Source organism: Elephas maximus, chromosome 1, assembly GCF_024166365.1.
Source record: "Elephas maximus indicus isolate mEleMax1 chromosome 1, mEleMax1 primary haplotype, whole genome shotgun sequence".
In the NCBI taxonomy this organism is placed as follows: domain Eukaryota; kingdom Metazoa; phylum Chordata; class Mammalia; order Proboscidea; family Elephantidae; genus Elephas; species Elephas maximus.
In genome coordinates this window covers 48,291,954-48,319,215 of record NC_064819.1, presented here as the reverse complement: position 1 = coordinate 48,319,215, position 27,262 = coordinate 48,291,954, and the positions used below count along the sequence as shown (strand labels likewise).

Sequence of the window (27,262 nt, the reverse complement as noted above, 5' to 3'; positions counted from 1 at the left end):
GAGAAGAATTTTGGATTCATGGGCAACTTTGTCCTTGAAACATCCCTTTGAGACTATGTCAGATTTGATTCTTCCCTTTTAAAAGATGATAAAATTGGAGTGACTGTTTCCGACTTATCCCTAGCCAGTCACACAGTGAAGCGCTGGTCACAATGGAAAGCATCAGACCTAAAGTATATCATCATGAGCCTGAGAATCTGGAGACCTGAACTCTGGTCCTAGCTTTTCTGTGTCTAGATCTATGAGATGCTTGCACTGTTGTTAGCCGCCATCTAGTCAGCCACCAACTAATTTGACGCCATGCACAACAGAATGAAATGCTACCCAGTGCTGTGCCATCCTCATGATCAGTTGCAGATTGTATCGTTGTGATCCATAGGGTTTTCACCAGCTGATATTCAGATCACTAGGCCTTTCTTCCTAGACCACCTTAGTCTGGAAGCTCCACCGAAACCTGTTCAGCATCATAGCAACACGCAAACCACCACTGACAGATTGGTGGTGGCTGCACATGAGATGCATTGGCCAGAGATGAAACTTGGGTCTCGTGCATGGAAGGCAAGAAGTCTGTCAGCAAACAGCCAATGTCCTTGATCAAACAAAAACCAAACCCAGTGCCGTCAAGTCGATTCCGACCCATAGCGACCTTACAGGACAGAGTAGAACTGCCCCATAGAGTTTCAAAGGAGCACCTGGTGGATTCAAACTGCCGACCCTTTGGTTAGCAGCCGTAGCACTTAACCACTGCGCCACCAGGGTTTCCGATCTACAAGATAGGCATTATAAATACTGCTTCATCTATCCCCAAGTGAGTGCCCTATGGTCTGAAATGACACCATAAGGTGGAAAAAGTCTAAGACTCTTCTTCAAAAGCAGTAATGTCACGTGAGACTGACTCGCAAGTTGGCTGACTCTCATAAAGAGTTTTATTCAACATACCTTGCTGCCAAGTGTCTTCAAGAAAAATAATCTTGTTTTTGAGTTTCTATTTAAACCAAACCTAACATTCTTCCTCTATTGCTTTCTTTGTGCATAGACTATCTGAACGTCGTGAATGTTTACCTGTTCAAGGAGAGATGGGACAGCAACAAGGTGGACCACCACACTGACAAGTATGACAACAACAAGTTGATTGTACGTCGAGGACAGCCTTTCTACATCCAGATAGACTTCAATCGTGCATATGACCCCAGAAGGGATCTCTTCAGGGTGGAGTATGTCATTGGTGAGTACCACATGCAAACCTGAGTCATGGTGCCATGGACTGCGCTGTAGAGAAGGGTGGGTACAGGTGAAACTGCATTATTTCCTGGAATCACAGATTAACATTTGGCTGGAGCTGGGATTACGTCCAGTCTCTGGACCACTCTGTGCTCTCAACTGTGTCCGTTTAATGCCGAAACATCAATCATTTGGGCTTACCCAGGCAAAAATGCAGTATAAATAAACGTGAGTACAATTGGTACAAAATGTTGGTTAAATAAGTTATTTTTCCTCAGACTAATGGTTTTGGCATCATATACTTGTGATCTTTGATTTATTGCCTGTGCCTCATGATTTAATTGGCCTCATGTGATGAAAACATTTGCACGTTATAGCATGCTATCTCCATATGAGCATTTTCCAAAATTTGTTCTGCTCTAATTTGGTCCCATGGGATGTTTGAGGAAAATAGGTTATCAAATAAAGTTCAATAAATAAGCTGTACTCTACCCTTCTCTTGAAGATTCACAATGTGTATTAGACTTAAAGATTCTAGGAAGTACCATTATTTAGCTTTGCTTAGTCCAGTGCTTCTCAAATTCATGAGATCATGGAACCCTTTTATAAGTTATAGTGATTAATACTTGACACATTTTGGTAAACTTTTCTTAGGAATTTACAAAAATTGCAATTAAACACATGCAAAAAAAAAAAGCAAGGGTAGTTCAATATCAGGAAGTCTGACCATGTAATCATGTACATAAATAAATGAAGGAAGAAAAATCAGACAATCAACTGAATAGTCACTGAAAAGGTACATGATAAAATTCAAGGGTCATTTCAGAAAAACAAAAGTGGAAGAAAACTACTCAATTATAATAAAGGTGTTTTACCCCAAACTAACAGATTGGGCACCCTAAGTGGCAAAAACGTCATCATTTTAATAAAAATTAGAAATTAGACAGGGGTGCCTGCTATCATCGTTCCTTTTTTTTTAAAGCACTGCTTTCAACAAATGAACAATGTAAGAGAAATAACTACTGTAAACACTGAAAAATCGGAGGTAAAACTATATATTTTGTTAATGCTATGATTGTATGGAAACCCTGGTGGCATAGTGGAAACCCTGATGGTGTAGTGGCTAAGTGCTACGGTTGCTAACCAAAGGGCCTACAGTTTGAATCGGTCAGGCAATCCTTGGAAACTCTATGGGGGGCAGTTCTCTGTCCTATAGGGTCACTATGAGTCATAATGGACTCAATGGCAACAGGTTTGGTTTGGTTTTATATCTAGAAAACCTGATAGATTAAGGGAAAAAAGCACTACCAGTATGTCTTAGTTATCTAGTGCTGCTATACCAGAACTACCACAAATGTGTGGCCTTAACAGACAGAAATTTATTTTCTCACAGTTTAGGAGACTAGAATTCTGAATTTAGGGTGCCAGCTCTAGGGGAAGGCCTCCTCTCTCTGTTGGCTCTGGAGAAATGTCCTGGTCTCTTTTGAGCTTCTATCCTTTGGTTCCTTGGTGATCTTCATGTGACTTGGCATCTCTCTTCCTCCATCTCTGCTTGGTTGATTGCTTTTTTAATCTCTTTCATATCTCAGAAGAGATTGACTTAAGATATACCTTACACTTATACTGTATCATTAACATAACAGAGAACATCCATTCCCAAAAGGGATTATAACCACAGATATAACCCAAACGCATTGTTGCAAGTCAGTTCCTACCCACTGAGATCCTATAGGACAGAGTAGAACTGCCCCATAGGGTTTCCAAGGTTGTGATCTTTACAGACTGCCCTATCTCTCTCCCATGAAGTGGCTGGTGGGTTCAAACGGCCAAGCTTTCAGATAGCAGCCAAGCACTTAACCACTGTGCCACTAGGGCTGTATAGAGGTTAGGGTTTACAACACATATTTTTGGAGGACACAATTCAATCTATAACACAGTATTAATAAAAATAATTGTAAAATGGCTAGATAGAAGATAAATACACAGAAATCAATAGTCTTTTTTTTCTTTTCTAGCACTAAACTCCTAAAAATGAACATAAGAAAAAAAATTTCACTTATAATTGTGACCAAACCTATAAATAATGTAAGACTAAAGCTAAAAAAAACAAGACACGAAACCTATATAAATCAGGTAAAATCTTAAAACACATGAAAAATCAATGAAAAGGTATGTATGTCTTTTAATGTGAAGTCTCAAAATATTAATAATAAAAAAGATCTCCCAAAATCAATATGCAAATTTTACACGTTACCAACTAAGATCCTGATGGAGTCTTTTTGTTTGTTTGTTTATTTTGACTGGGGGAAACCTTGGACAAAATAATCATAAAGCTTATTTTAAAGAATACCTGACAATAACAAAAAAAACTGTACAAAGGAAAAATAATAGATTTTCTATCAGAACCAGCTATTAGAATAAAATATATATAGCAGGAAGAGAATAGAAAGTTTAGAAATAGATCACAATTAATATAGTTGTTGATTTAATGGAGTAAGAAATGTATGGTTTTTTCTTTTTTTTTTTTACAAATGATCCTAGAACAACTGAAAGAAAATAAAAATTGACCCTCATTTCATATGATATATACTACTAACTTTCAGATGGGATAAATATTAATGTAAAAATAAAACTCTAAAAGGCAATTTTGTCAGAACACTTAACCTAAGACTGGAAATTCTAAAACCGTCAAAGAAAGACCTTATAAGTATGTGTGTGTATACTTGTAATACTGTATTTTTGCACAAATAAATGCACCTTCTATGTTTGTTTGCCAACCACGTCCTCCCACTGTGAAATATTTTCATAAGCGCCACTATACCAATTTTTTACATGTTGCTGTAAAAACAATTAGCATAACATGTTTACAAAAATACCTCATGGGAGGAGGGTGCAGTTGCAAACAAAAGCAGAAGGTGCACATTATTCCTGTAAAAATATGATACATACACCAAAGTACCATAAATGAACAAAATATAAATATGTAATTCAAAATACCACAAATTCTCTAGACAAAAGATAAATCTGGAAAAATATTCAAAATGTCAATAACAGATAAAATGTTAACGTAGAAAGCAAAAGGAAAAAATTCTGTTACAAACTAATAATACAAACAATAGGAAATATGCAAAGGCTGTGAAGAGTCAATTTGCAAAAGAGAAAGCCAAATGGTGAATAATCAGATGAAAATAAGCTTAAATTCATTAGTAGACCAAGGAAGCAAAGTATACCCACTCACTTATTGACATGGTTAGGTTCCAAAGACCAGTTCATTATGTGAAAATCAATGTTATGCAAAAACGGAAGATGACCAGGGACGTGGGGATGCAGGGTGCCCCTTGCACTCTTCCTTGCATCTTGGGGCTGGCAGGTGACACATCCACCATGGCAGGTCCACTCCAACACCCTCCTCCTCTCCACTCCTGTTCCCCTCCTTCTCTGCCCTCTCTCCCAACTCCTCCCCTGCAGCCTCTCCTTCATTCCTTCTACTCCCTTGGTCTCTTCCTCTCTCTGCTCTCCAGCTTGCTGGGTTGGGAGCTAGTTGGAGCTCAGGGCTGGTGTCAGAACGCAGCTCTCTGGAGCCAGGCAGGTTGGTCACACTGAAAGGACCCCAGCACAGTGGGTGCAGACCCAGGGTGGGACTGCATGAGAGTGAAGAGTGGGGGGATGGGGACCATTCCTGCATGGCCACTGTATACCCAGATAGGCCACCAGATCTCCTGGCTCACCGTAGCCACTCCATGCCACTTGTATCTGGGAGTCACCATGAGCCACCTGCACCTGCTACTGGGGGGCGAGTCCCAGAAGCCCAGACATCTCCCCTGTGCAGGCTGGGGCTGGTACGAGAGGAGGTCCATGGGGGAGTGACACCATGAGTTACCGTATTGGGTGACACCAACCATAGCGAGTCCGCTGCAGCCAGCATTACTCTCACCTTGCACCTCAGCATTCGTTACTGCCAGACATACATTGTTAACGTGCAAAAGAGTCGGCAGTAGATTTTTTACTATACCTTCACCTCACTTATCAACAGGGTTAGGTTCCAAAGACCAGATCATTAAGCAAAATCAGTGTTATGTGAAAATGGAAGATGGCCACATCAGATCACAAAATGGAAGATGACTACATTGTTATATAAATGCCAAATTACATCATTGCATAACTGCCAAATTACATTATTACATAACTGCCAAACCACTGAGAATCATGGTTCAGCTAAGTTGACAGATAACCATCATAGCTAGCGCTACTCTCTCCTTGCACCTGAGCATTCATTGGTGCCAGACATATGTCATTAATGTGCAAAATAGTTGGATAGAAGATTTTTTACTGTTGTTGTAAATACAAAATGTCAGATAATGAGATAGTTGGCAAGTGAGGAGAAGATGTATTGTTGTAAATGCAAAGTATTAGATAGCAAAATACTCGATAAGTGAGGTGTAAGTGTGTAACATCTAAAAGATTGGCAAAAATTTGAAAAAGACTATAATACCTGTTCCTGGATGCTATGTGGAAAAAGCATACCCTTATACACTGCTGATAGAAATGTGCAATTTTTTATAACCTTTTTGGAAAGTAATTTGGCAATATATGCTAATATTAAAAATATACATGCCCTTTCACCCAGCAATTCCATTCTTAGGAATTTATACCATAGATTAAAGATCTGGTTTGGAAAGGTAATATTTACTGCAATATTGTGTATAGTGAAAAAAAATGAAACAAATATTTCTCAATGGTGGAATGGTTGAATATATAGTGATATATTCCCGTAATGTATTATTATTTTTAAAAAATGAATTATGTCTATGCCAGATGACTTCAAGAAAGACAGTGAATGAGAAAAGAAAATACAGAAGAATGTACAAACGGCCTTCCATATACGTGTGTGTAACTGTTTATGTACATAAAAAAAAAAAACTATGTACATAGATCTGTGTAATATTCTGAGTACTAAAAAGAGTATGAAGGACACACATAGATGTTGATATGAGTTTCTTAGAAGGAGTGGGGCCAAACTAAGCGAAGGAGGAGCAAAAGGGAGAGGGAACCAAGCAAAAAAAAATAAAGGAGGAAAAAAACAAGCTTGATACGATATGTATCATCTATGAAAATTACTGATAAAAGTTGTTGTTGTTAGGTGCCGTTGTGTCGGTTCTGACTCATAGTGACCCTATGCACAACAGAACGAAACACTGCCAGGTCCAGCGCCATCCTTACAAGCCTTGTTATGCTTGAGCTCATTGTTGTAGCCACTGTGTCAATCCACCTCACTGAAGGTCTTCCTCTTTTCTGCTGACTTTGCCAAGTATGATGTCCTTCTCCAGGGACTGATCCCTCCTGACAACATGTCCAAAGTATGTAAAATGCAGTCTCGCCATCCTTGTTTCTGAGGAGCATTCTGGTTGTATTCTTCTAAGACAGATTTGTTCGTTCTTTTGGCAGTCCATGGTATATTCAATATTGTTTGCCAACACCACAATTCAAAGGTGTCAATTCTTCTTCTGTCTTCCTTATTCACTGTCCAGCTTTCACATGCACATGATGCGATGGAAAATACCATGGCTTGGGTCAGGCGCACGTTAGCCTTCAAGATGACATCTTTGCTCTTCAAAACTTTAAAGAGGTACTTTGCAGCAGATTTACCCAATGCAATGCGTCTTTTGATTTTTTGACTGCTGCTCCCATGGCTCTCGATTGTGGATCCAAGTAAAATGAAATCCTTGACAACTTCAGTCTTTTCTCCTTTTATCATGATATTGCTCATTTATCCAGTTGTGAGGATTTTTGTTTTCTTTATGTTGAAGTGCAATCCATACTGAAGGCTGTGGTCTTTGATCTTCATCAATAAGTGCTTCAAGTCCTTTTCACTTTCAGCAAACAAGGTTCTGTCATCTGCATATTGAAGGTTGTTAATGAGTCTTCTTCCAATCCTGATGCCCCAGCTTCTCTTATTATTTGCTCAGCATACAGATTGAATAGGTATGGTGAAAGAATATAACCCTGATGCACACCTTTCCTGACTTTAAACCAATTAGTATCCCTTTGTTCTGTCTCAACAGCTGCCTCTTGATCTATGCAAATGTTTCTCATGAGCACAATTAAGTGTTCTGGAATTCCCATTCTTCACAATTTTATCCATAGTTTGTTATGATCCACACAGCCGAATGCCTTTGCATAGTCAATAAAACACAGGTAAACATCCTTCTGGTATTCTCTGCTTTCAGCCAGGATCCATCTGACATCAGCAATGATATCCCTGGTTCCACGTCCTCTTCCGAAGCCGGCCTGAATTTCTGGCAGTTCCCTGTCGATACACTGCTGTGGCCATTTTTGAATGATCTTCAGCAAAATTTTCCTTGCGTGTCATATTAATGATATTGTTCTATAATTTCCACATTTGGTTGGATCACCTTTCTTGGGAATAGGCATAAATATGGGTTTCTTCCAGTCAGTTGGCCAGGAAGCTGTCTTCCATATTTCTTGGCATAGATGAGTGAGCACCTCCAACCCTGTATCCGTTTGTTGAAATATCTCAATTCATATTCCATCAATTCCTAGAGCCTTGTTTTTCACCAACACCTTCAGAGCAGCTTGGACTTCTTCCTTCCGTACCATGGGTTCCTGATCATATGCTACCTCTTGTTTTGTTTTCTTTCAATATACGTAGATGGGATACTAGATTGCGCTGACTTGATTGTTGTAGCCCTTGAATCACTTATGACCTATTACCAGCTGGTTTGGGCTGTTACCAGATATATAAGCCTAAGAGCCCATTCACTATTCTTGAGTCGAATCTGATTTTGGGTCACCAAGTGTGTGGTGCAGACTGTCACCTATCCACCTAGAGAAGTAGTGGTGATAGTTGTGTGCACCTGATTCTAGTAGCAGCAGGGGTTCACACTCCGGGGAGGGCAGGATGCTGACAGGCTTCCCCCAAGTGCCAGTGAGGTAGGTGTGTCTCTATTCCTAAAGCACTTTGGTGGGTGGTCTCTGCAGCTGGACCTCAGGCCCCCAATGCAAGTACCTCTACAGATTGGTAGGTGTCACCCTCCTTAGACCCCTAAGGCAGGAGGCTAGGTGGTCTGGGGGGAGCTTCAGCCCTCAGTTCCCCATTGTGGGTCAGTTAGGGCTCTGTTGAATATGCAGAGATATCAGACCTGGGAAACTTGTCTTTCCAGTAATCCGCTAAAACAATTACAATCAGATCCCTGTAAGAAATGCCTTTGCATATAATAGCCACCTTGTTCCCTGTAGGGATGAAAGCCCAAGACTGTGGATCACTTATGCTTGGCTGGAGCTGGTTCTGTGTTTTTAGTCCAATTAGGGAAGGATTTTTGGTCCCTGGGTTTTTTGTAGCTGCTTCTCTCAGGCCAGGAGAATGGGTTAGGAAAAGACCAAAAAAGAAAGAAAGAAAAACTGCAGCGCAGTTCACTCTCTGGCTCAGGAAATCCCAATGTTAATGAAGCCGCCTGGGAAGGGGTGGGGAGGGTTCAGATAAATAGGAGAGAGTAGCACCCTGGAATATAGACAAAGTTACTTATCTTGCTTGGGATGACTGTTTTATCTGAGATTCCCGAGGGGCGTGTCGACTGTGTGCGCTGGCTGGGTAGAGATTGCCCCCGAGGGTCAGGCCCGCGTCCCGTCCCGTGCTTGCGCTGTCTCAGAAGCCATGGTTAGTTCCTCCGCTCCCAGTCCAAAGCCTAGCGCCAAGGTTCCCCGGCTGCGACGCCGCACTCCTGGCTCCAAAATCAGTCACTGCCTTTCGGTAACTTCTCCTCCTGTCAGCCATGTCACTGCACTGTCTGCGTGCATTGGCTGGGCTTCCCCCGAGGTCACTTCTGGGGGATAGGGCTGCGTCCCATGTTTGCGCCATCTCAGGATGCCGTGCTCAGCTCCCCTGCACCCAGTCCAAAGCCCGGTGCCAAGATTTTCTGACTGGGACGCTGGCTCCAGGCTCCGAAAACAGTCACTGCTTCCCCGTGGTTGTTCGTTCTCAGTCTCTGTCACTCAGGTCAACTCTTTAGATCTGTGTTTGATGGTCAGGGTTCGTAGATTGTCATGTATGTGATCGATTCACTTGTTTTTCTAAGTCTTTGTTGCAAGAGGGATCCAAGGTAGCTTCTACCTAGTCAGCCATCTTGGTCCTGCCTCCTATGCTACCTCCTGAAATGGTTGAACATTGACTAAATACACATAATAACTCTGTGTATTCCTTCCATCTTCTTTTGATGCTTCCTGTTTAATATTTTCCCCATAGAATCCTTCACTATTACAACTGGAGGCTTGAATTTTTTCTTCAGTTATTTCAGCTTGAGAAACGCTGAGCGTGTTCTTCCCTTTTGGTTTTCCATCTCCAGCTCTTTGCACATGTCGTTATGATACTTTACTTTGTCTTCTTGAGCTGCCCTTTGGAATCTTCCGTTCAGTTCCTTTACTATTATCAATTCTTCCTTTTGCTTTAGCTGCTCGACATTCAAGAGTAAGTTTCAGAGTCTCCTCTGACATCCATCTTGGTCTTTTCTTTCTTTCCTGTCTTTTCAATGACCTCTTGCTTTCTTCATGTATGACGTCCTTGATGTCATTCCACAACTCGTCTGGTCTTTGTTCACTAGTGTTCAGTGCGCCAAATCTATTCTTCAGGCGGTCTCTAAATTCAGGTGGGATATACTCAAGGTCATATTTTGGCTCTCATGGACTTGCTCTGATTTTCTTCAGTTTCAGCTTGAACTTGCATATGAGCAATTGATGGTGTGTTCCACATTCGGCCCCTGGCCTTGTTCTACCTGGTGATATTGAGTTTTTCCGTCGTCTCTTTCCACAGATGTAGTCAGTTTGATTTCTGTGTGTTCCATCTGGCGAGGTCCATGTGTATAGTCGCCGTTCATGTTGGTGAAAGAAGGTATTTGCAATGAAGTCGTTGGTCTTGCAAAGTTCTATCATTCAATTTCCGGCATTGTTTCTATCACCAAGGCCATATTTTCCAACTACTAATCCTTCTTCTTTGTTTCCAACTTTTGCATTCCAATCACCAGTAATTATCAATGCATTCTGATTGCATGTTCAATCAATTTCAGACGGCAGCAGCTGTTAAAAATCTTCTATTTCTTCATCTTTGGCCCTAGTGTTTGGTGCATAAATTTGACTGGTCTTTCTTGTAGCCATATGGATATTATCCTATCACTGACAGCATTGTACTTCAGATCTTGAAATGTTCTTTTTGATGATGAATGCAACACCATTCCTCTTCAAGTTGTCATTCTCAGCATAGCAGACTATGTGATTGTCCAATTCAAAATGGCCAATACCAGTCCGTTTTAGCTCACTAATGCCTAGGATATTGATGTTTATGCATTCCATTTCATTTTTGATGATTTCCAATTTTCCTAGATTCATACTTTGTATATTCCAGATTCTGATAATTAATGGATGTTTGCAGCTGTTTCTTCTCATTTTGAGTCATGCCACATCAGCAAATGAAGGTCCTGAAAGCTTTACTCTATCCATGTCATTAAGGTTGACTCTACTTTGAGGAGGCAGCTCTTCCCCAGTCATCTTTTGAGTGCCTTCCAACCTGGGGGGCTCATCTTCCAGCACTAAATCAGACAATGTTCTGCTGCTATTTGTAAGGTTTTCAATGGCTAATGCTTTTCAGAAGTAGACTGCCAGGTCCTTCTTCCTATCCTGTCTTAGCCTGGAAGCTCAACTGAAACCTGTCCTCCATGGATGACGCTGCTGGTATCTGAATACTGGTGGCATAGCTTACAGTATCACAGCAACACACAAGCCCCCACAGTACGACAAATTGACAGACACGTGGGGCTTTCTTGATAAAAGTAGGACTATGTATATATAAAGAAACCAAAAGTACTAAAACAAAAACTAAAAATAAGTGATACTTTCTTAAAAGAAAAAAAAACTCTGACCCCTGATCACTTGAAGTTTATGCTTACTTGCATTTACAGTGCAAATTGGAATATAAATATGGGGAAAGCAATGGGTTGAAGCCAGAGCAGAAATAGGAGAGGTAAAGAGAGATCCCTGAGTTGGAGTAAACAACACGGGTGGGATGCTTGGGGTTCTACATAGAATTGTTTGTTATCTCAATTATAGGCTGAGAAGGGAAAACTAAATTATTATACCTGTATGTTAGGCAAAATGAAATAACTGCAATTTAATTACAGTTAGAGAGCACGCTATTATTTTAATACACATTTTTAGGTATTTTTAATAATAGGTATTCTCTGTGGAAAAGGGATCCACAGTTAATCCGCAGCTCATATTCTAAACATTTTAAGATAATATTTTTTTCTTTCCTTAAGTTCATTTATCTCTTTCTTATGTGTGTGTGCTTGTGTGCATGTGCATGGGTGCACCTGTTTGAGTACCAGGACTAGATTTGACTAAAATGCCCTTCACAAATATGTAATAGAATTATGGCTCATATTCAATGCATGTCAACAAATAACCATTTGAGTACTCTATCCATACTTCTGCTCAAGGTATGAAGACATTTTTATCTCTGCCTTTATACCCAAGTACTTAGGGCACTGAGAAGAGGCCAGGGAAGCCTTGTCCCTGAATTGGACTTGCCTGAGACCCTCTTCCATAGATGGTTCAGAAAATAATCGTGATGATGACCATCTTAGGGAGAATGACAAAATGTGGTTCTTAGATTGGGTTCCCAGGAAACAAACTCTGAGAAGGAGATTAGTGTGCAGAAAGTTTATGGGGTGCCCTCTTGAGATCAACATTTGTGATGGGGTAAAGGGATCAATGTTGGCTAGAGAGAGTCATTGAGCCATGATGTAACAAAGGTCTCAGTGGATCACATGGGGAGCTCTACAGCTGAACTGGATCTTCAGAGTGGTTCCAGTGTGAGGAGAAGACATGGCATTGGGCATTGACTGGTCATTAGCTACAGGCTATCCCCAGGGCAGGGTTGTAACTTTAGTGTAGTTGACTTTCTATGGCCAAGAGCAGATCCCTGAGAGTGACTCAGTAAGAGCTGTCAGCCACCAACACTCAGCAACTGGAGAAATAAATGCCTCAGTCTTGAAAGAGAAGGATCTGGGCAGAATATTGCAGCATTCAATACAGTGAGCATTTGAAGTCTTCTATTTCACAAAAGACATATTAGTAATTTTGTGCTTCAGGAAAAAGGGAAATACAGCATAATGTCTTTGATTTTGACATAAAAATATATATATATATTTTAAACCTACATGTATTTTAAACCCTTCTCAGAGCTCATAATAAGTACTTTCAAACAGAGATAAGTATTATTCCATCATGCATGGCCTATTATAGGCATTATTACATTAGGTGATTTTCTGTTTCCAAATTTATTATAGGTACAAGAAATGGAAAACGGTAAAATTCACCATTCTGCTGTTTAGTGTATGAGAAATCAAGCACATTACCATATTAAACCCAAAAAACCAAACCCACTGTCACCGAGTCTACTCTGACTCATAGTGACCCTATAGGACAGAGTAGAGCTGCCCCCCTGGTATTTCTGAGGCTGTAAATCTTGACGGAAGCAGACTGCCACATCTTTCTCCCTTGGAGTGGCTGGTGGGTTCAAACCACCAGCCTTTCAGTTAGTAGCCAAGCACTTAACCACTATGTCACCAGGGCTCCTCTAAAGGACCAATAATAGGGCTTTATCTTTTTCATTGTGCTTACTGCACCTCAAGTCTTTCAGGCAGTTATAGGCCGACCTCAGTTTTCACCCACTGCGTAGTACTGAGACTTAAAAAAAAAAAAACAAAAAACACATTGTTGGATGCTCACGGGGGCTCAGAAGTAAGTCTCTTGAAATGCAGTACTTGTTTCAGTAGAACTGAATAAAACCATGAAACTTAGATTTTTAAAGTAATTGCTATAATGAGAAGAGACAAGTGTTGGATGTGAATTAGAAATGAAGTTAAGTGCAAAGGTTTATAAATGCAGGTACAGCTCAATTTCAGGAAACTCAAACTGTGAAACTCTGGATCTAAACAACAGAAATACAAATACTCTGTAAACAATAAATGACACATAGAAATATCTCTCTAAATATTTCTTTTTGAGGGTTTTTAAAGCAATTAGACTTATCAGCAAAAATCAATTACACTACTACTTTTAAAGAATACATCCATTGCCTAGAGCGGGCTATTATTATATTTAAAATACAGAAAAATAAACTTACACTTCATTTTTCCAGTTTGCATTCATTTCTTTGTTAGTGTTCTTTCCTCTTTCCCTGTGACTTTATTTAAGATGAACTGGGATGCGTTAATACACTAGAAAACAGGTCATGGCAATTATGTTTAAGTGGCTCTGCCTTCTAATCAAGTTTCTCCTTTTCTTTATAATTAAGTAGACTCTCTTGGATGGCCCCATATTAACTCATTTTATGCTGGATTCTACATACAGAGAAGTTGAACCCTAGAACTAGTGTATTATTTCCACCAGGGCTGTATAAACATTTGCTGCAGATGGTCTCTGTGCATCCATTAGTTGCTGGCAGAGCACAGCTATCTTTGTGAGTTAGGTGGGAGGTGTTAATGAAATTGAGGAGGTGGGTGTGGCTGAAAAATTTGCCTGGTAGTCTATGGGGCCTCTTCTCTCCTTCCACCTCTGAACCTGCAGCCATGATAACTCCTGAAATGCATGGAGCAGAGTGTTAATTGTAGGTTTTGCTAACCTGTAGTTAGAGCTGTGAAAACTTGGAAACAGCTTGTTGGTGTTAATTTGCTGTTACTTTAACATGGCCCCCTACTTTGTTACACTGTTGAGGGAGAGTCATTCTAAGAAAAGAATTCTCAGCTGTATTCCTTACCAGTTTTCCCCCTCAAAAGGACAGACATTACCCTACCAGGTGAGCACTTTGAAATAACCATAGAGTCAGTGAGCAAGGTTCTTTCTTCGTGGAGTCCAATCATAGGAGCCCAAGGGTGTCAAGGCTGACACGTCTGAGATTTTCTTGACTTTCTCTTCAATCTCATGATGGCTCCCACAGCTCCAGGCTTCATATTTCTGGTTAAGGCAAAAAGAAGATGAAAAGGATGTCAAAACCTGTCCCTTTTACCAAGACTAAAAACTTTCCCAGAAGCTCCACAGCAAACTTCTACTTAAGTCTCATTTGCGACCTTTAGCTGTAAGGAAAGGTGCTTTTGTTATAAGTTGCTATCGAGTCCATTCTGACTTATGGCGAACCCATGTTTGCAGAGTAGAACTGCTCCACAGGGTTTTCAAGGCTGTGACCCTTTAGAAGCAGATAACTAGGCCTGTCTTCCAAGGCACTGCTGGGTGGGTTCAAACTGCCAACCTTTCAGCTAGTAGTTGGATGCTGAACTGTTTGAGCCACCTAGGGGACCAAGAAAAGCCATGAAAGTGAATATTTCATTTTTCAAGTCTTCAGAGAAGATCGGCAAGAGATTGTTAAGAACAGATGTTGGTAGACAACCAATGATGTTTGTCACAGGCCCCTTCCAGCTTTGCCAACCTGTAAGGCTAAAAACACAGCCTTCTTAAGAAGTGGCCCTTGAGGATAACATTGAGGCCATTCATGGTACAGTCATTACATGACCCAGAATTTTCAGGACTGTGCCAATTGCACATATTTTGCATCACTAACTCCATAAAACATCAAAATATCATCAACATTTCAATATTTTTATTTCATTTATTCCTTCAGTCACTGGCACTTATTGAAAGCTGACTGGGGGGTCAGACTCTGATGTGCTTTAAGGATGAGAGTAACACGGGCAAATCTTATTTGGGATAGCTCACTCCAGCTCACCATATGGAGGCAATTTGAGGGTAGGAGAAGGAGCCTAAGACTGGGGAGAAAGTGGTCAGAGGAGAGGGAGTGAGAGCCTGAATTAAGGCAGTAGTTGTAGAGAAGGGTAGCAGGATTTGAGAAATATTCATTGCTGTTGTTAGTTGCCGGCAAGTCAATTCCTACTCAGAGCAACCTCAGCGTAGAACTGCTGTATAGAGCTTTCTGGACTGTAATATTAATGGAAGCAGATCTCCAGACCTTTTTTTTCCCCCATGGTACCAGTGGGTGGATTTGTATTGCCAACCTTTAGGTTAGCAGTTGAGCACAAAATGTGTCACCCAGGCCCTTATTTAGCACCTTATTTAGACTACTTGTGATAGGTAGTCTGTGTGGAGTGAGCAGGAGGAAAGAGTCAAATACAACTCCCAAGTTTCTGCCCTTGTGACTCTGATGATAGATGCTAGCACTTCTAAATGAGATAGAGAATGCAGGGAGTTGAGGAGGAAAAAAAAAAAAAAATGGAGTGTAGGGAATAATGATGGTGGCTGCCATTGATAGTTTACCTCTGCTGGGCAGATGCTCTGCTTCGTTCCATTTAATTTTTCAGTACCTCTCTAGGCATGGTCATCTCCATTTTTCAGATGAAATGAGGGTTGGAATGGTTAAGTAACTTACCCAATGTCACACCTGGGAAGTGCTGGGGCTGTAATTCAAACCAAGTCAGTGTTTTCTAGTCACTGTGTAAGTAAGTACTGCCGCCATCAAGGAAACGGTGGAGGTATAAACATGATTCAGTAGTAAACCTGCTGGGCTTGAAGTCCTTGAGGGACTCCCTGGTAAGCATGCCCCATAAACAGTTGCGTATATGAGTCTGAAGTTCCGGTAAGAGGTTTGGGCTGGATGTATGGAAATTTGGATATCACACACACACAGATGGACAAGATCACTCAGAAAAAGTAGATCAAATGAGAAGTGGACTGAGGCTCAACTCCTGGGGAAAACAACTTTAAAGGGTTAAGTTGAGCAGGAGACTCTGAAGAACAAACACAAAGACTGATCCAATAACTAGGACAGTCAGGAGAGCGCAGTGCCACTAAATCCAAGGGAGTCAGGTGTTTAAAGAGGGAAGAGCGACCAACTGCATCAAAGCTGACAGGGAGACCTAGTGAGGTAAGAAATTTCCTTTGGACTCAACAATCAGAGGAATACTGGTTACTAGGAAAGAAACCAAATTTTAATGGGCTGAAAGTAAATGAGAATTGAGGAAGTGGACTTAGAAAATCTGGATTAACCTTTAAAGAAATTCGAAGGAGAAAAGAGGAGAATCTGGATTATAAATAGAGAAGAATGTGGATTAGAGGAGGGGTGTTGCTGTTTGGGTGTTTCAGGATTGGAGGTACTTGAGCGTAGTAGAGGTCGAGGGGCAGGAACCAGCAGAGAGAGAGATTGGACATTCAGTAAGGACAACAGATGGCTGAAGGAGAAGGAAGGCGGTGGAAAGAGAACTCAGTGGAATGGGTGAGGGATTGACTAGGAAGAAGAATCCTTTTCCTCTGAGAGTGTGAAAAACAGGCAAGGGCAAATGTTTTCAGTAGAGGGACAGGAAATTGAACATCATGCCTGGGCAGGTGAGTAGGTGCTAATGGAGCTTAGGGGCCCATTTCTTACACCTGAAAGCTTCACCCAAATCCTTAAATACTATGGATTCCATTGATTTTTGGTTCAGAAAGCCCAGATAAAATCACCACACTGTTGCACAATTTTGATGGACATAGCACAGTTTCTCTGTTTAGAAATTTCTTGCCCCAAATCATGAAGCTATTAAGATAAAGAGAAATAGTTCTAAGCCCACGCTCTTTCCACTCAGAAAAAGTAGATCAGATGAGAGATTGAACATTCAGGAGGAACAACAGATGTCTGAAGGAGGAGGAGGCATTTTGCTGAAAATAAACTACCTATTTCACCATTTTGAAGCAACGTTTACATAGGATGCAACTTCAGTTGTTGTGTCTGTGTGTTTCTGTATCAACGATCAATGTGTTCGCTTTTGAGCATCTCTGTGAAGTGATTAATGATGGCATCCAAGAAACTAGGACAGTGTTTCCCAGAGTATGTTCTCTCTGAACACTTGTCATGTGGAATGCTCCTTGAATGGAAAAAAAAAAAAAAGTTGTATGGTCCAATAGATTTAGGTCATGCCACATAGCATGTCCTTTCCTGGAGAGTCCAACACACATCCATGCATTAAAGGCTCTGAGGATGCCCACAGTCAAACACTACCTAACCTTGTTTAGCCCATCTTCTTCCAGAGTGGGTTTACCACAAACACCCTACCACGTTTTTACTTTCATAAAATGCTTTAATAAAATGCAAAACCCACCCTCAGACATATTAAACTAGAGCTGCAAATTACCTTTGTTCTGTAGAATCCTGAGGTGGAAGGGTGATAGGACTTGAGAGGCTTTGTAATCTGTGTGTCATGATAACTCAATGTCTGTTTGTATTCTTGACACTTAAGGTTTTGTGCCAAACATTAATTCTATCAATTTGGCATTCACATTCAATAACTTTTCTTTTCAAAAGGATTACTTTCCCTTTTTAAATTATTTATAACTCTTATTTTCCAGATTTTTATTCAACTTCTTTTACTATAGAGCCTGTTTAGTTTCCTTTTGTATAAGCTTATTTAACACTTATTGAACATCTTATATATGCAAAGCACTGTACTGGGAATAGAGTAGAAAGATGTGTTCATTCTCTGTGCTTAAAGGGCTCACAGCCTCGGGATGCAGCCTGAGCAGCAGAGGTTGAGAACAGTGCTAGCTAGCCCCTTTGGCAAAATGCCTAGAAAGCGACTTTAAGAAAGGGATTGACTGTGGGTAGTTGGAGGAGTCTCCCAAGAAGTAAATTTGAGCTGGATGTCAAAGGATGTATAGGAGTTGACCCAGTGCAATGGAGAAAGTGTATATTCTAGAAAAAAAAAAAAGTCTAGTAGAGAAAGAAAACTAGGGAACATATTGATGACTTCATATGCCATGATAACAAGTTTAGAGGTTATTCTATAAACAGCCAGGAGCCTCTACGGAAAAGGTTTAAGCAGGGTATTAACAAGATCTGATTTTTTTACTTCTTAGATTACTGGGACAGAGATATGGAAGATTAATTGGAGGACTGAGATTGTTGTTGACAACATCAATAAAAAACTTGGAAAAAAAATCTTACTAATAGAAGATAGGGTAAATACTTGTTGCATCATTCTGTATCATTTTTATCTCTCTTTTTTCCCAGAGGAACCTGTATGTAATTTCATAGTAAGTAGTACAGTCTTTGCACAGTAAACTAAGGCTCACCTGTAATAAAGTGATGTTCCTGTGGTCTGAGGGATCACAGTCCACTTCAATGACCAGCCCTTGGTCATTTGTGGAGTCATTTCAGGAATGCCAGTTCCTTTGATTAAGGGGTCAGGAAGCAAGCTGGTGGAAGAGGAGGGCTTTGGAGTCAGGCAGACCCCAGTAGGAATCCTAAATCTACCACTTAGACAGATGACAAAATTGCTGAACCCCCTTAGTTACTGCTTTTCCACTTGCAAAACCTGGAATGTAATGCTTCCAATTTCAGATTGCTGTTAACGCATTAAAGTAGACAATGACAACGAAAGCGTCTTTTTATTTTCACAACAAAACTGGGAAGCAGGGAGGGTAGAACAAATCTCATTAAAAATCTGGAGACCAAAGTTCACAAAGGTTAAGTGACTTGTCTAGGGTTATGCAGTGGAGAGGGGATCCCCTCTCCCCAGCTTCTCCCCAGGCCATTGGAATCTTAGACCCTGTGGTCCATTCCACCTTAGCACTGCCTTCTAAAAGATGGCACAGCACCAAGCACTGAGTTGGCAATAAAAGAGTAAAATTAATCCCCATTGCATTATTTTGGTGAATTAATTCATTTATTCTGTTCTAATCACCCTGTTACATTGTTGTTAGCTGCGATCAAGTCAGCCCCTGACTCATGGTGAGCCCATGCATAACAGAATGAAATGTTGCCACCCCCATGACTGATTGAAGATAGGACCATTGTGATCCACAGAGTTTTCACTGGCTGATTTTCAGAAGTCTATCACCAGGTCCTTCTTTCTAATCTATCTTAGTCTGGAAGCTCCGCTAAAATCTGTCCAGTGTCATAGCAACACACAAGTCTCCACTAACAGACAGGTGGTGGCTATGCACAAGGCACATTGGCCAGGAATCGAAACCAGGTCTCCAGCATGGATGGTGAGAATCCTACCACTGAATGACCACTGCCCCCAATCTCCATGATAGCTCTCCTGTAAATTGAGACTCTTGCTCAGGCACCAGTCTGGCATGGCTTTAGGTATCATTGCTTCTTCGAGAAGCTTTCTATGGGATCAGCTTCTCCACTATTATATATCCCCTTTATGGTGGCCCACCCCATCCTGGTCCTGAAGAAATGGCAGTGAGAGAGAATGGGTCCTTAAAGACTTCGTCATCAGACCAGTGGCACTGGATGAGGCTCTGAGTTTTACTAAATAATACTTTCAAAAAGGCAAATGGGAAGTCACTGCCCTTGTGTTTCTCTCTTATGCTGGCAAAGCAAAGACAACAGTCACTGAACTTCCAAACAAAAATACCAGTGTCCTTGCAACATCCATGCTGACAGCTTAATTAGTCAATATAGGAACCCTGACAACCCACAGGCTGAGTCTGCTCACAATGACTTGCCCATAGTTCAGGCTGAAGTGACGAAGGTTGGTTAGTCAAAGTAGGGATTGTCATTCCTGTTCTGGTGGCAGAAGCCTTACAGTACATCTCGGCCTGCCTGTGATCCACATCATAGCCTGCAGAGCTTGCGTTGCTAAGCGAAGCTTAGGGTCTTTAGGATAATAGAATCACCGAAATATTTTTGTAAGTGCACCACACAGAGTGCTTGAGAGAGCTCTGGGTGTTGGAATGAGAATTCTCACATAAATGCCAGCCTTTCTCCTTCTGCTTTCTCCCCTCTCTTTTTTATTTCTCTAAGTTGCCTTGCCCTTGTTCCTCTCTATTTTCATGCTTGTAGCTCACAGTGACCTCCGCCACTTACAAGAATTCTTAAGCTTGGCTCATTAAAAAAAAAAAAAGCTCATTAGCACCCTCATAATTGAAACTGTGCTCTTTCAAAAACTCATGATCTGAACTCAGTCATTATACAGCACGAGCATCTAAGACATCCTTGCAGGGTGTGAAGGAAGGGGTAAAAATGGTGGGTGGGGGGCAAAAAGTTAATGCAAACTAATGTGCCCACTTTCATACCTTGCTCTTCAGTCTCCAGTCCCTGGAAAGAAGCAGCGTCTGCCTGGAATGAAAACCCACTTATTCATCCTCTGTGCCTGCTAGCTACTCCACAAGCGTGTTCTAAGGATTGATGAGGGAACAACTCGGAAGCTCTTTGAACTCCTTAGTGATAGTTACTTGCTAATAAGATGACCCAATTACCAGCCTTATTTTGAATATTGCAACTATAAAAAAAAAAAAATAAGAAAGCTAAATTCCTATAGTACTCTTTAAGGAAGTTTAACCTTCATAAAGTGCTACTTTAACAGCAGCCAGGGCCAGACAAGTATTAGAAGATAAGCTATGAAGAGCTGTAACTCATTTTTGCTGTCTTTTTTACCTTGTCTCTCTTTTCAGTGTCTCAGCCCTCCTTCTGTTCCACTACTTTCTTGTGACTGCTCTGACTCTATGTCTGTCTTTCTGTTTCTCTCACTCTCTCCCTCTCACACACATACAACTGTCGTTTGGATGAATGTTTGGGTATTTACCCAATAGCCAGGGAAATAATGGGAATTACCCTCACGAGGTTGGTATAGCACTGCCTGTGCCTTCAGCTTCCAGGAAGCTGAAGTTGCACGGTTCAAATGAGCTCCGCATCTCCTGCTGAAGCCTAGCTTAGCTATTTGGATGCTCCTTTACTGTCCTTCCTGTTGGAGGTTTTTCAGGGAGTCTTGATGTGGCTTCTTCAGCTTCCCTGTGTACTTCCTTCCCATCCCTGTATAAGTGCCTTTAAACACCTCATCTCACATCCGGTTCAGTGACTTTCTGGTGTAGATAGCTCTGTGGTGTGCAGCATCGTGTGAGGGGCTATGGGAGATGAAGAAGGGTTTCAGACACCATCCCTGTCTTTAAACAAATGAACAAATAGCTGCCATCTGGTTGAATCAGACTCATGGCAACTCCACATGTGTCAGCGTAGAACTGTGAACCACAGCATTTTCAATGGCTGATTTTTCAGAAGTAGATAAGCAGGCTTTTCTTCCAAGGTACCTCTGGATGGACTGGAACCTCCAACGTTTCTGTTAGCAGCCAACACATTAACTGTTTGCACCACCCAGGGTATATAGTTGGGTGAGGGAGGATTCTACAATTAAAGAACACAACCATATGGTATGTAGTCAAGTGCTAAACTGACACAATTCTCTACCCGAAGTGTGTGATCCAAGCAGGCACTGCTCTGGGCAGTCAGGAGTGAAAGGGTCAGGCTTGAGTTAAAGGGTAAGGACTCAAGACAAGGCAGGCCTTAGATGAATCTTGAAGGACTGGAAGTATGACAAGATGGATAGGAAGGACACAACCTCCAGGCGGGGAGTTAGGACATTCTTAGAGGCCAGGAGCTCCTATTTCTGCCAGTACACGCATGTTTCTAATGAAAAAGACATACTAGCTGAATCCAGGTTCCCGGCTGTAGTCGGGGTCTGGGTACCACTCACTCTCCAAGTTCCCTGAGTTTTGTAGAGCTTGCAGTAGTCAGGAAGGCATAGTCTGGCAGGCCCATAAGGGAGGTGCTTACCTTATGGACCTAGCCTCCAGGTATTGCTCAATTCAGGAATCTTTGTATCTCAGGTGGTAGAATTCAGAGATCATCTTCTCTGCTTAGGTTGAGGTGAACTGCAGCATCTGGATTTTCCACATAGCATATCATTATCCTTCCAAAGCAACCCATTTTATCACGTCAGAATAAAACGCAAGCCCTGAAAAACTATCTTTTATCAAAGATCAGCATCCAATTAACATGACCAAATGCAATTAAATCTCTATTAGTTTTCAAGAACATTTTAAGAGTGGCTCAATAAATCTTGTAGGTCTCTGTATAAGTGGGAGTTTGAGGGAAATTTGAGTGGCACCTACTTTCTTTTTACTTACTCACTGTCTTAGTTACCTAGTGCTGCTATAACATAAATAGGGCAAGTGGGTAGCTTTAACAAACATAAATCTATTCTCTCACAGTTTAGGAGGCTGGAAGTCTGAATTCAGGGCGCCAGCTCTAGGGAAAGGCTCTCTGTCTCTGTCCATTCTAGGTGAAGCTCCTTCCCTCTTTTGAGCTTCTATTCCTGGGATCCTTGGCGATCACGTGGCGTGTATCTTCCCCTCTGGTTGTGCTTGCTTGTTTGCTTAAAATGCTCTTTTATATGTCAAAAACAGATTGATTTAAGAAATGCCCTACACTAATACTTCCTCATTAACATAATGAAGAAAACCCATTCCCAGTTGGGATTATAACCACAGGTATGGAATTTACAACACATATTTTGAGGGGACATGATTCAATCCATAACATTCAGCAAATAAGCCTATGGGGAGGTGATGTAGGGGTGATATGATCCATGCTGTCTTGCTGATCTAGAGGTTAGAAATCCTCACATTTTGAACTGTGAAACCGAATGTAATTTAAAATAATAAAGGCTTCTGGGGAGGAATTGTAATGAAAGTAGATTTTCAACCCTATTCATTCATTCATACGTTGTTATTCACCAACCATACGTTGAGCTCATATTCAGTGCCAGGCACTGCCATCTGCCGAGTTTATAGCTCAGGTAGAGGGGCAGCTATCTGGATGGTGAGACATGAAAGGTGTCCCTGACATGGCACGTTAAATTCCCCCATTGTAGTTACTCCTTTGAATGAAGACACGTTATTTGAAGCTCCCCTAATAAAATGAAAATGCTGCATAGGGAGAGATGATACCATCCAACCAACACCTTTTAATAAATTAGCACAGGTTGGCTTTGCAGAGCAACTAGATGACACCCCTCAGAGAGTGGCATTGTAAGGAAAGGAGATATTCAGAGAGTAAGCTTTCAGAGAAAAGATGGAAAGCATGGGAGGCTGGGCCCAGAGAGAGGCAAGACAGTGGGGTACCATGAGTCCACAGCAGGTGAAATGAAGATGCTAAGGATTGAGCTGGTATTCAGGGCAGAAAGGGGGAACTGGAGGAGGAAGACAAGAGCCCAAACTACCCACCCACCGTGCAATTAGGACTCACTGCACTGAAAACCACGCCTCTCTGAACGCTTTACTGCGTGCATTTGCTCATTGTTAAAGCAAAGTCATCCAAAGGTTGCTGCATTTCATAGAATCACAGGTGTTAGGGCTGGAAGGAATCACAGCCATCATTTTGCCCAACCCACTTGTTTGTCAGATCTGCAATCTACCCATGCCCAATAAGGGATTCTAACACATTCCTGTGCCAGATCAGCCCCCAAAGGCCTTCTGGGAGCTCAGTGAGGTGACAGTGTAATTTATCATTCAAACCAGTAAGTTTCTGAGATTGAAAGAGGGGCTGACTGGATGAGATGCTAGGAAAACAGACACACATTGGGACTGTCCTTAACAAATGTGGATATATGGGTGCCATGTCAGCAATGAGACAAGAGGAAGTTCCTAGAAAGCTATAGAAATGTAGAAGAGGAAGGGGAAGCAATCACAGGGTGCTAGCAATCAGTGTACATGCCCACACAGTGTGCAGCAAATCCATCCAGCAAGACTCAGGAGCCAAGAGCCATTTGATTGCATGGGCTATAGTTTTGATCTGGCCTTGGGTGTGTGGAACGGGAGTGGTGAGTGCATCAGATGCATATCAGGTCAGGCTGAGACAACCATTCAAGATGAAGCAAGAAGAAGACCCAGCACCCAGACCTGGGCTGAGCAGGACTGATCTGAAAGCTGACTCCAGCGAGCTATTAGAGGAATAATGTGGGATCCTTTCCACCTCCTCACTGCAGGAGCAAGGAAGCCAGAGCCACCCAAGGGGGTGAGCAAGAGGGAGCCATCTCTACTCTCCAGCAGGGAACAGCTGAGTCTCTCTCCATGGCTCTCTTCTTGGGGGTTGTGCAGGGTATTACCACTGTACTCTATAACCCTCCAGGTTCCGGAGGGGCAGCAGCCTTGAATTAGCTGTAGGCTCAATTGGATCAACTAGGAGAGGATTAGGACTCAGATAAGGCAGTCCCTGAAAGAAACTTAGAGCAAATGGGGGAATAACTTGGCCAAAGTCACATGAATCTGTGGCTCAGCCAGTGTGGAAACCAGCTTCCCAATCATTCTCTTTCTAGGTATATGAGGTATTACAATTATAATCTGCATTTTGCATACGAGGAAATGGAGGCAGTGGCCTTCCAAGTATTTCAGGAAGGTTCACACTGCCCAGTAAGTGGCTTAGTCCTCCCCACGCTGAGACTTCATCTGGGCCAGCCTTTCCTGCCCTAGCAGTACTTGGATGCCAAAGGTCTCCACACTTTACCCCATAAAAAGAGCCATTTGGTAACTCATTCGAAAGGAACTGGTCTCAGTTAACAGCTAATGGCAAGAGCCTAATGCATTCATTCTTCCTAAAATTTTCGTATCAGATAAGACTGGTTGTACTTCCTCCCACCTCCACATTTACTCTCTATAAGAAATAATTCCTTAACATCTTAAATGAATAAATTGCCATGGTTGGATTTCATTCAACACATAAAATTTGTAGAGAGGGATGGATTCCTGGCCTTAGCTTCATATTCAGTGGACCAGCTTTCTTCCAAAAGCTTTCCAGATCCCAAGCCCACATCAGAAGAGGAATACAAGGACCAGCCAACAATCAGAATTTGAATTCCACTGATTCCTCCTTGAGGGAAGAGACCAGATATATGGAGCTTGATTAATGTATCAATTCAGGCTAGTCAACCTGAAGGCCTTTAGTAAGGGAGTGAACAAGACAAAACCAGCTGCCACTGAGTTGATTCCAACTGAGTAGAATGGTGCTCCATTGAGTTTTCAATGGCTGATTTTTTGGAAGTAGATCATCAGTCCTTTCTTCTGCCTGTGGGTGGACTGGAACCACCAATCTTTGGGTTAGCAGCTGAGTGCATTAATGTTTGCTCCAACCAGGGACTCTTAAGGGAATGACAGTGGGGATGGAAAAGAGGGATGAGACATCATGGAATGAGAGACTCTTGAGAGCTGACACTTCCTGCAATCCAGCAGCTAAATGACATGTGTGTAACACTTCACACTAGGGGTGTTACATGGGGAGAAATGCATTTGCAGAATTTTTTGGAAAGCAGTGATCTTCATAACACTATCAACTCTTGCAATAAAGACATCATGCTTTCCATTTGGACTTACGTCACAAGAGCCAATGCTATTTCAAGTCCTGTTCCCTTGAAAGGGAAAAATGCAAAGAGAAAATATCTTTCCTTCTCAACCGCATAACTGACTCCCAAAGGTAGAAGCTCCACATGTCAAAGTTAAGCTGACATATATGCTATAGGTTCACCAGAAAATTACTTCTCTGGGTAGACAAGAGCCTTTAGTATTCGGAAGCAATTAGTTTCACAAAAAGAGACAAAAACAATGTTTCCATGACTGAAGTGATGGAAATGAAGTAGTGAGGACAGCTAGGATGACATTTTTCCATCAAACAACTTTTTTTATTTGTGTAACATATTTCTAAGTGATGGAAAATGACACTGTCTCCATTGCTTCATTTCCGTCATTTCAGTCTTCTCTAACTTTCATATTTGTGAAACAAATTGCTTTAAACATGTCAAAGACACTTGAGTGAAGTGTTAGCCAAATTTTAAAAATAAAGATGATTCATAAAGACAGCACATGTGTTTATAACCATCAAGATAAAATTTCAAGAAAAAAATCACAGTCCTAATTATTTAGGGCACAAGCATAAGGAAATCTTCTTTGGAAGTCAGAAAGAAATCTCTTTTCGCTCTCTGCCTCATTTCCCCTGGATTTATATGGCACAGTAAATCTGGCCTTTTGATTGCTCTATCTTCCGTGTTTCTATGATTTACTAAGGAGCCACTCATGTATTGATTCCTTCAGTCTCCGGATTTTGTTTGCAACATTATGCAGTGGGTCTAGCATCTCACTGATGTTCTGCTCCTCACCAGTTAGTCCTATGCTTTGTTAGAACTGATGCTTCTTAAGAGGAAAGGCTATATTATGCTCAGGAGGTAAGGGGTTACGAGACTGACTTAGCCATTCTGTGATGTCCCAGGCATCCAGGCTCTCTTAACTTCCTGCTCTACCAGCCTTAATGTGTTGTCTGATGTCCTTGTCCTTGGTGCCTTGCAGTCACAAGATGGCTGCTGCAGTTCTGGACATCACTTTCACATTCAGAGGATTACAGCTTTATTATAGCAAAAATGTATAAATGAAGATACACATAGGGTGAGGTCTGAGAAGGTTCCCATTGCAAAGCTTTCATGCCCCCAAAAAGGACACACTATCCTCCCACATGCACTGATGTCTTTCATCAACCAGGAAGTCCCCTATCACTCATTTTCTTTATGTTCAAATTGTCCTAGAGTTTTTCAGTGGAAGGCCCTTCCAACTGGCTTTGGTATCCTTGGTTCTTTATATTCTGACACAACAAGATATTTCAGACTCCTCTTGTATTTTCCCCATCTTACTATAGGTCGCTATGAGTCAGAATTAACTCAACAGCAATGGGTTTGGTTTGATTTTATCCCTGGAATCAATCATTTCTTCAAGGAGAAATGGTTTGTTTTAGTGGAAAGTAGTATTTAGGAACCAAGATCTGGGCATTACATGTGCTTCTTTCTGTTTTACCTCCTTACAGTATTCCCTAATCCCACCTCATTCATCTCATTTTCCATTTTTTAGACTTTTTTCGATGGCTACAGTGGCCCTCTGACCTCCATAACTTTTCGTATCCTTGAAGTTTCTCCCAATTCATATCTGTGGATGTGGGTGTACACCCAATAGTAATACCAGCCAACATGTGCTGAGTCTTCAAAATGTGCCAATACTATGCTTTGTGTTTACGTTGGTTTTCTATGACTGCTGTAACAAATTACCACAAATTTAGTGGCTTAAAATAAAACAAATTTATAGGGTCATCGATGAGTCAGATTTGACTCTACAGCAACTAACAATAACAGTTTTGTAGGCCTTAAGTCTAATATGGATCTCACTGAGCTAA

The 27,262-nt window shown here is 41.4% G+C and overlaps 1 protein-coding gene across 1 annotated transcript in view; it reads left to right on the top strand.

The window, feature by feature from the left end:
* F13A1 (coagulation factor XIII A chain) overlaps positions 1–27,262 on the top strand; it is a 235,778-nt gene that overhangs the window by 14,951 nt on the left and 193,565 nt on the right. Inside the window, exon 3 of the mRNA XM_049882606.1 lies at positions 1,037–1,225. Coding sequence (XP_049738563.1) covers positions 1,037–1,225 — 189 coding nt within the window. The remainder of the gene's footprint in view (positions 1–1,036; positions 1,226–27,262) is intronic.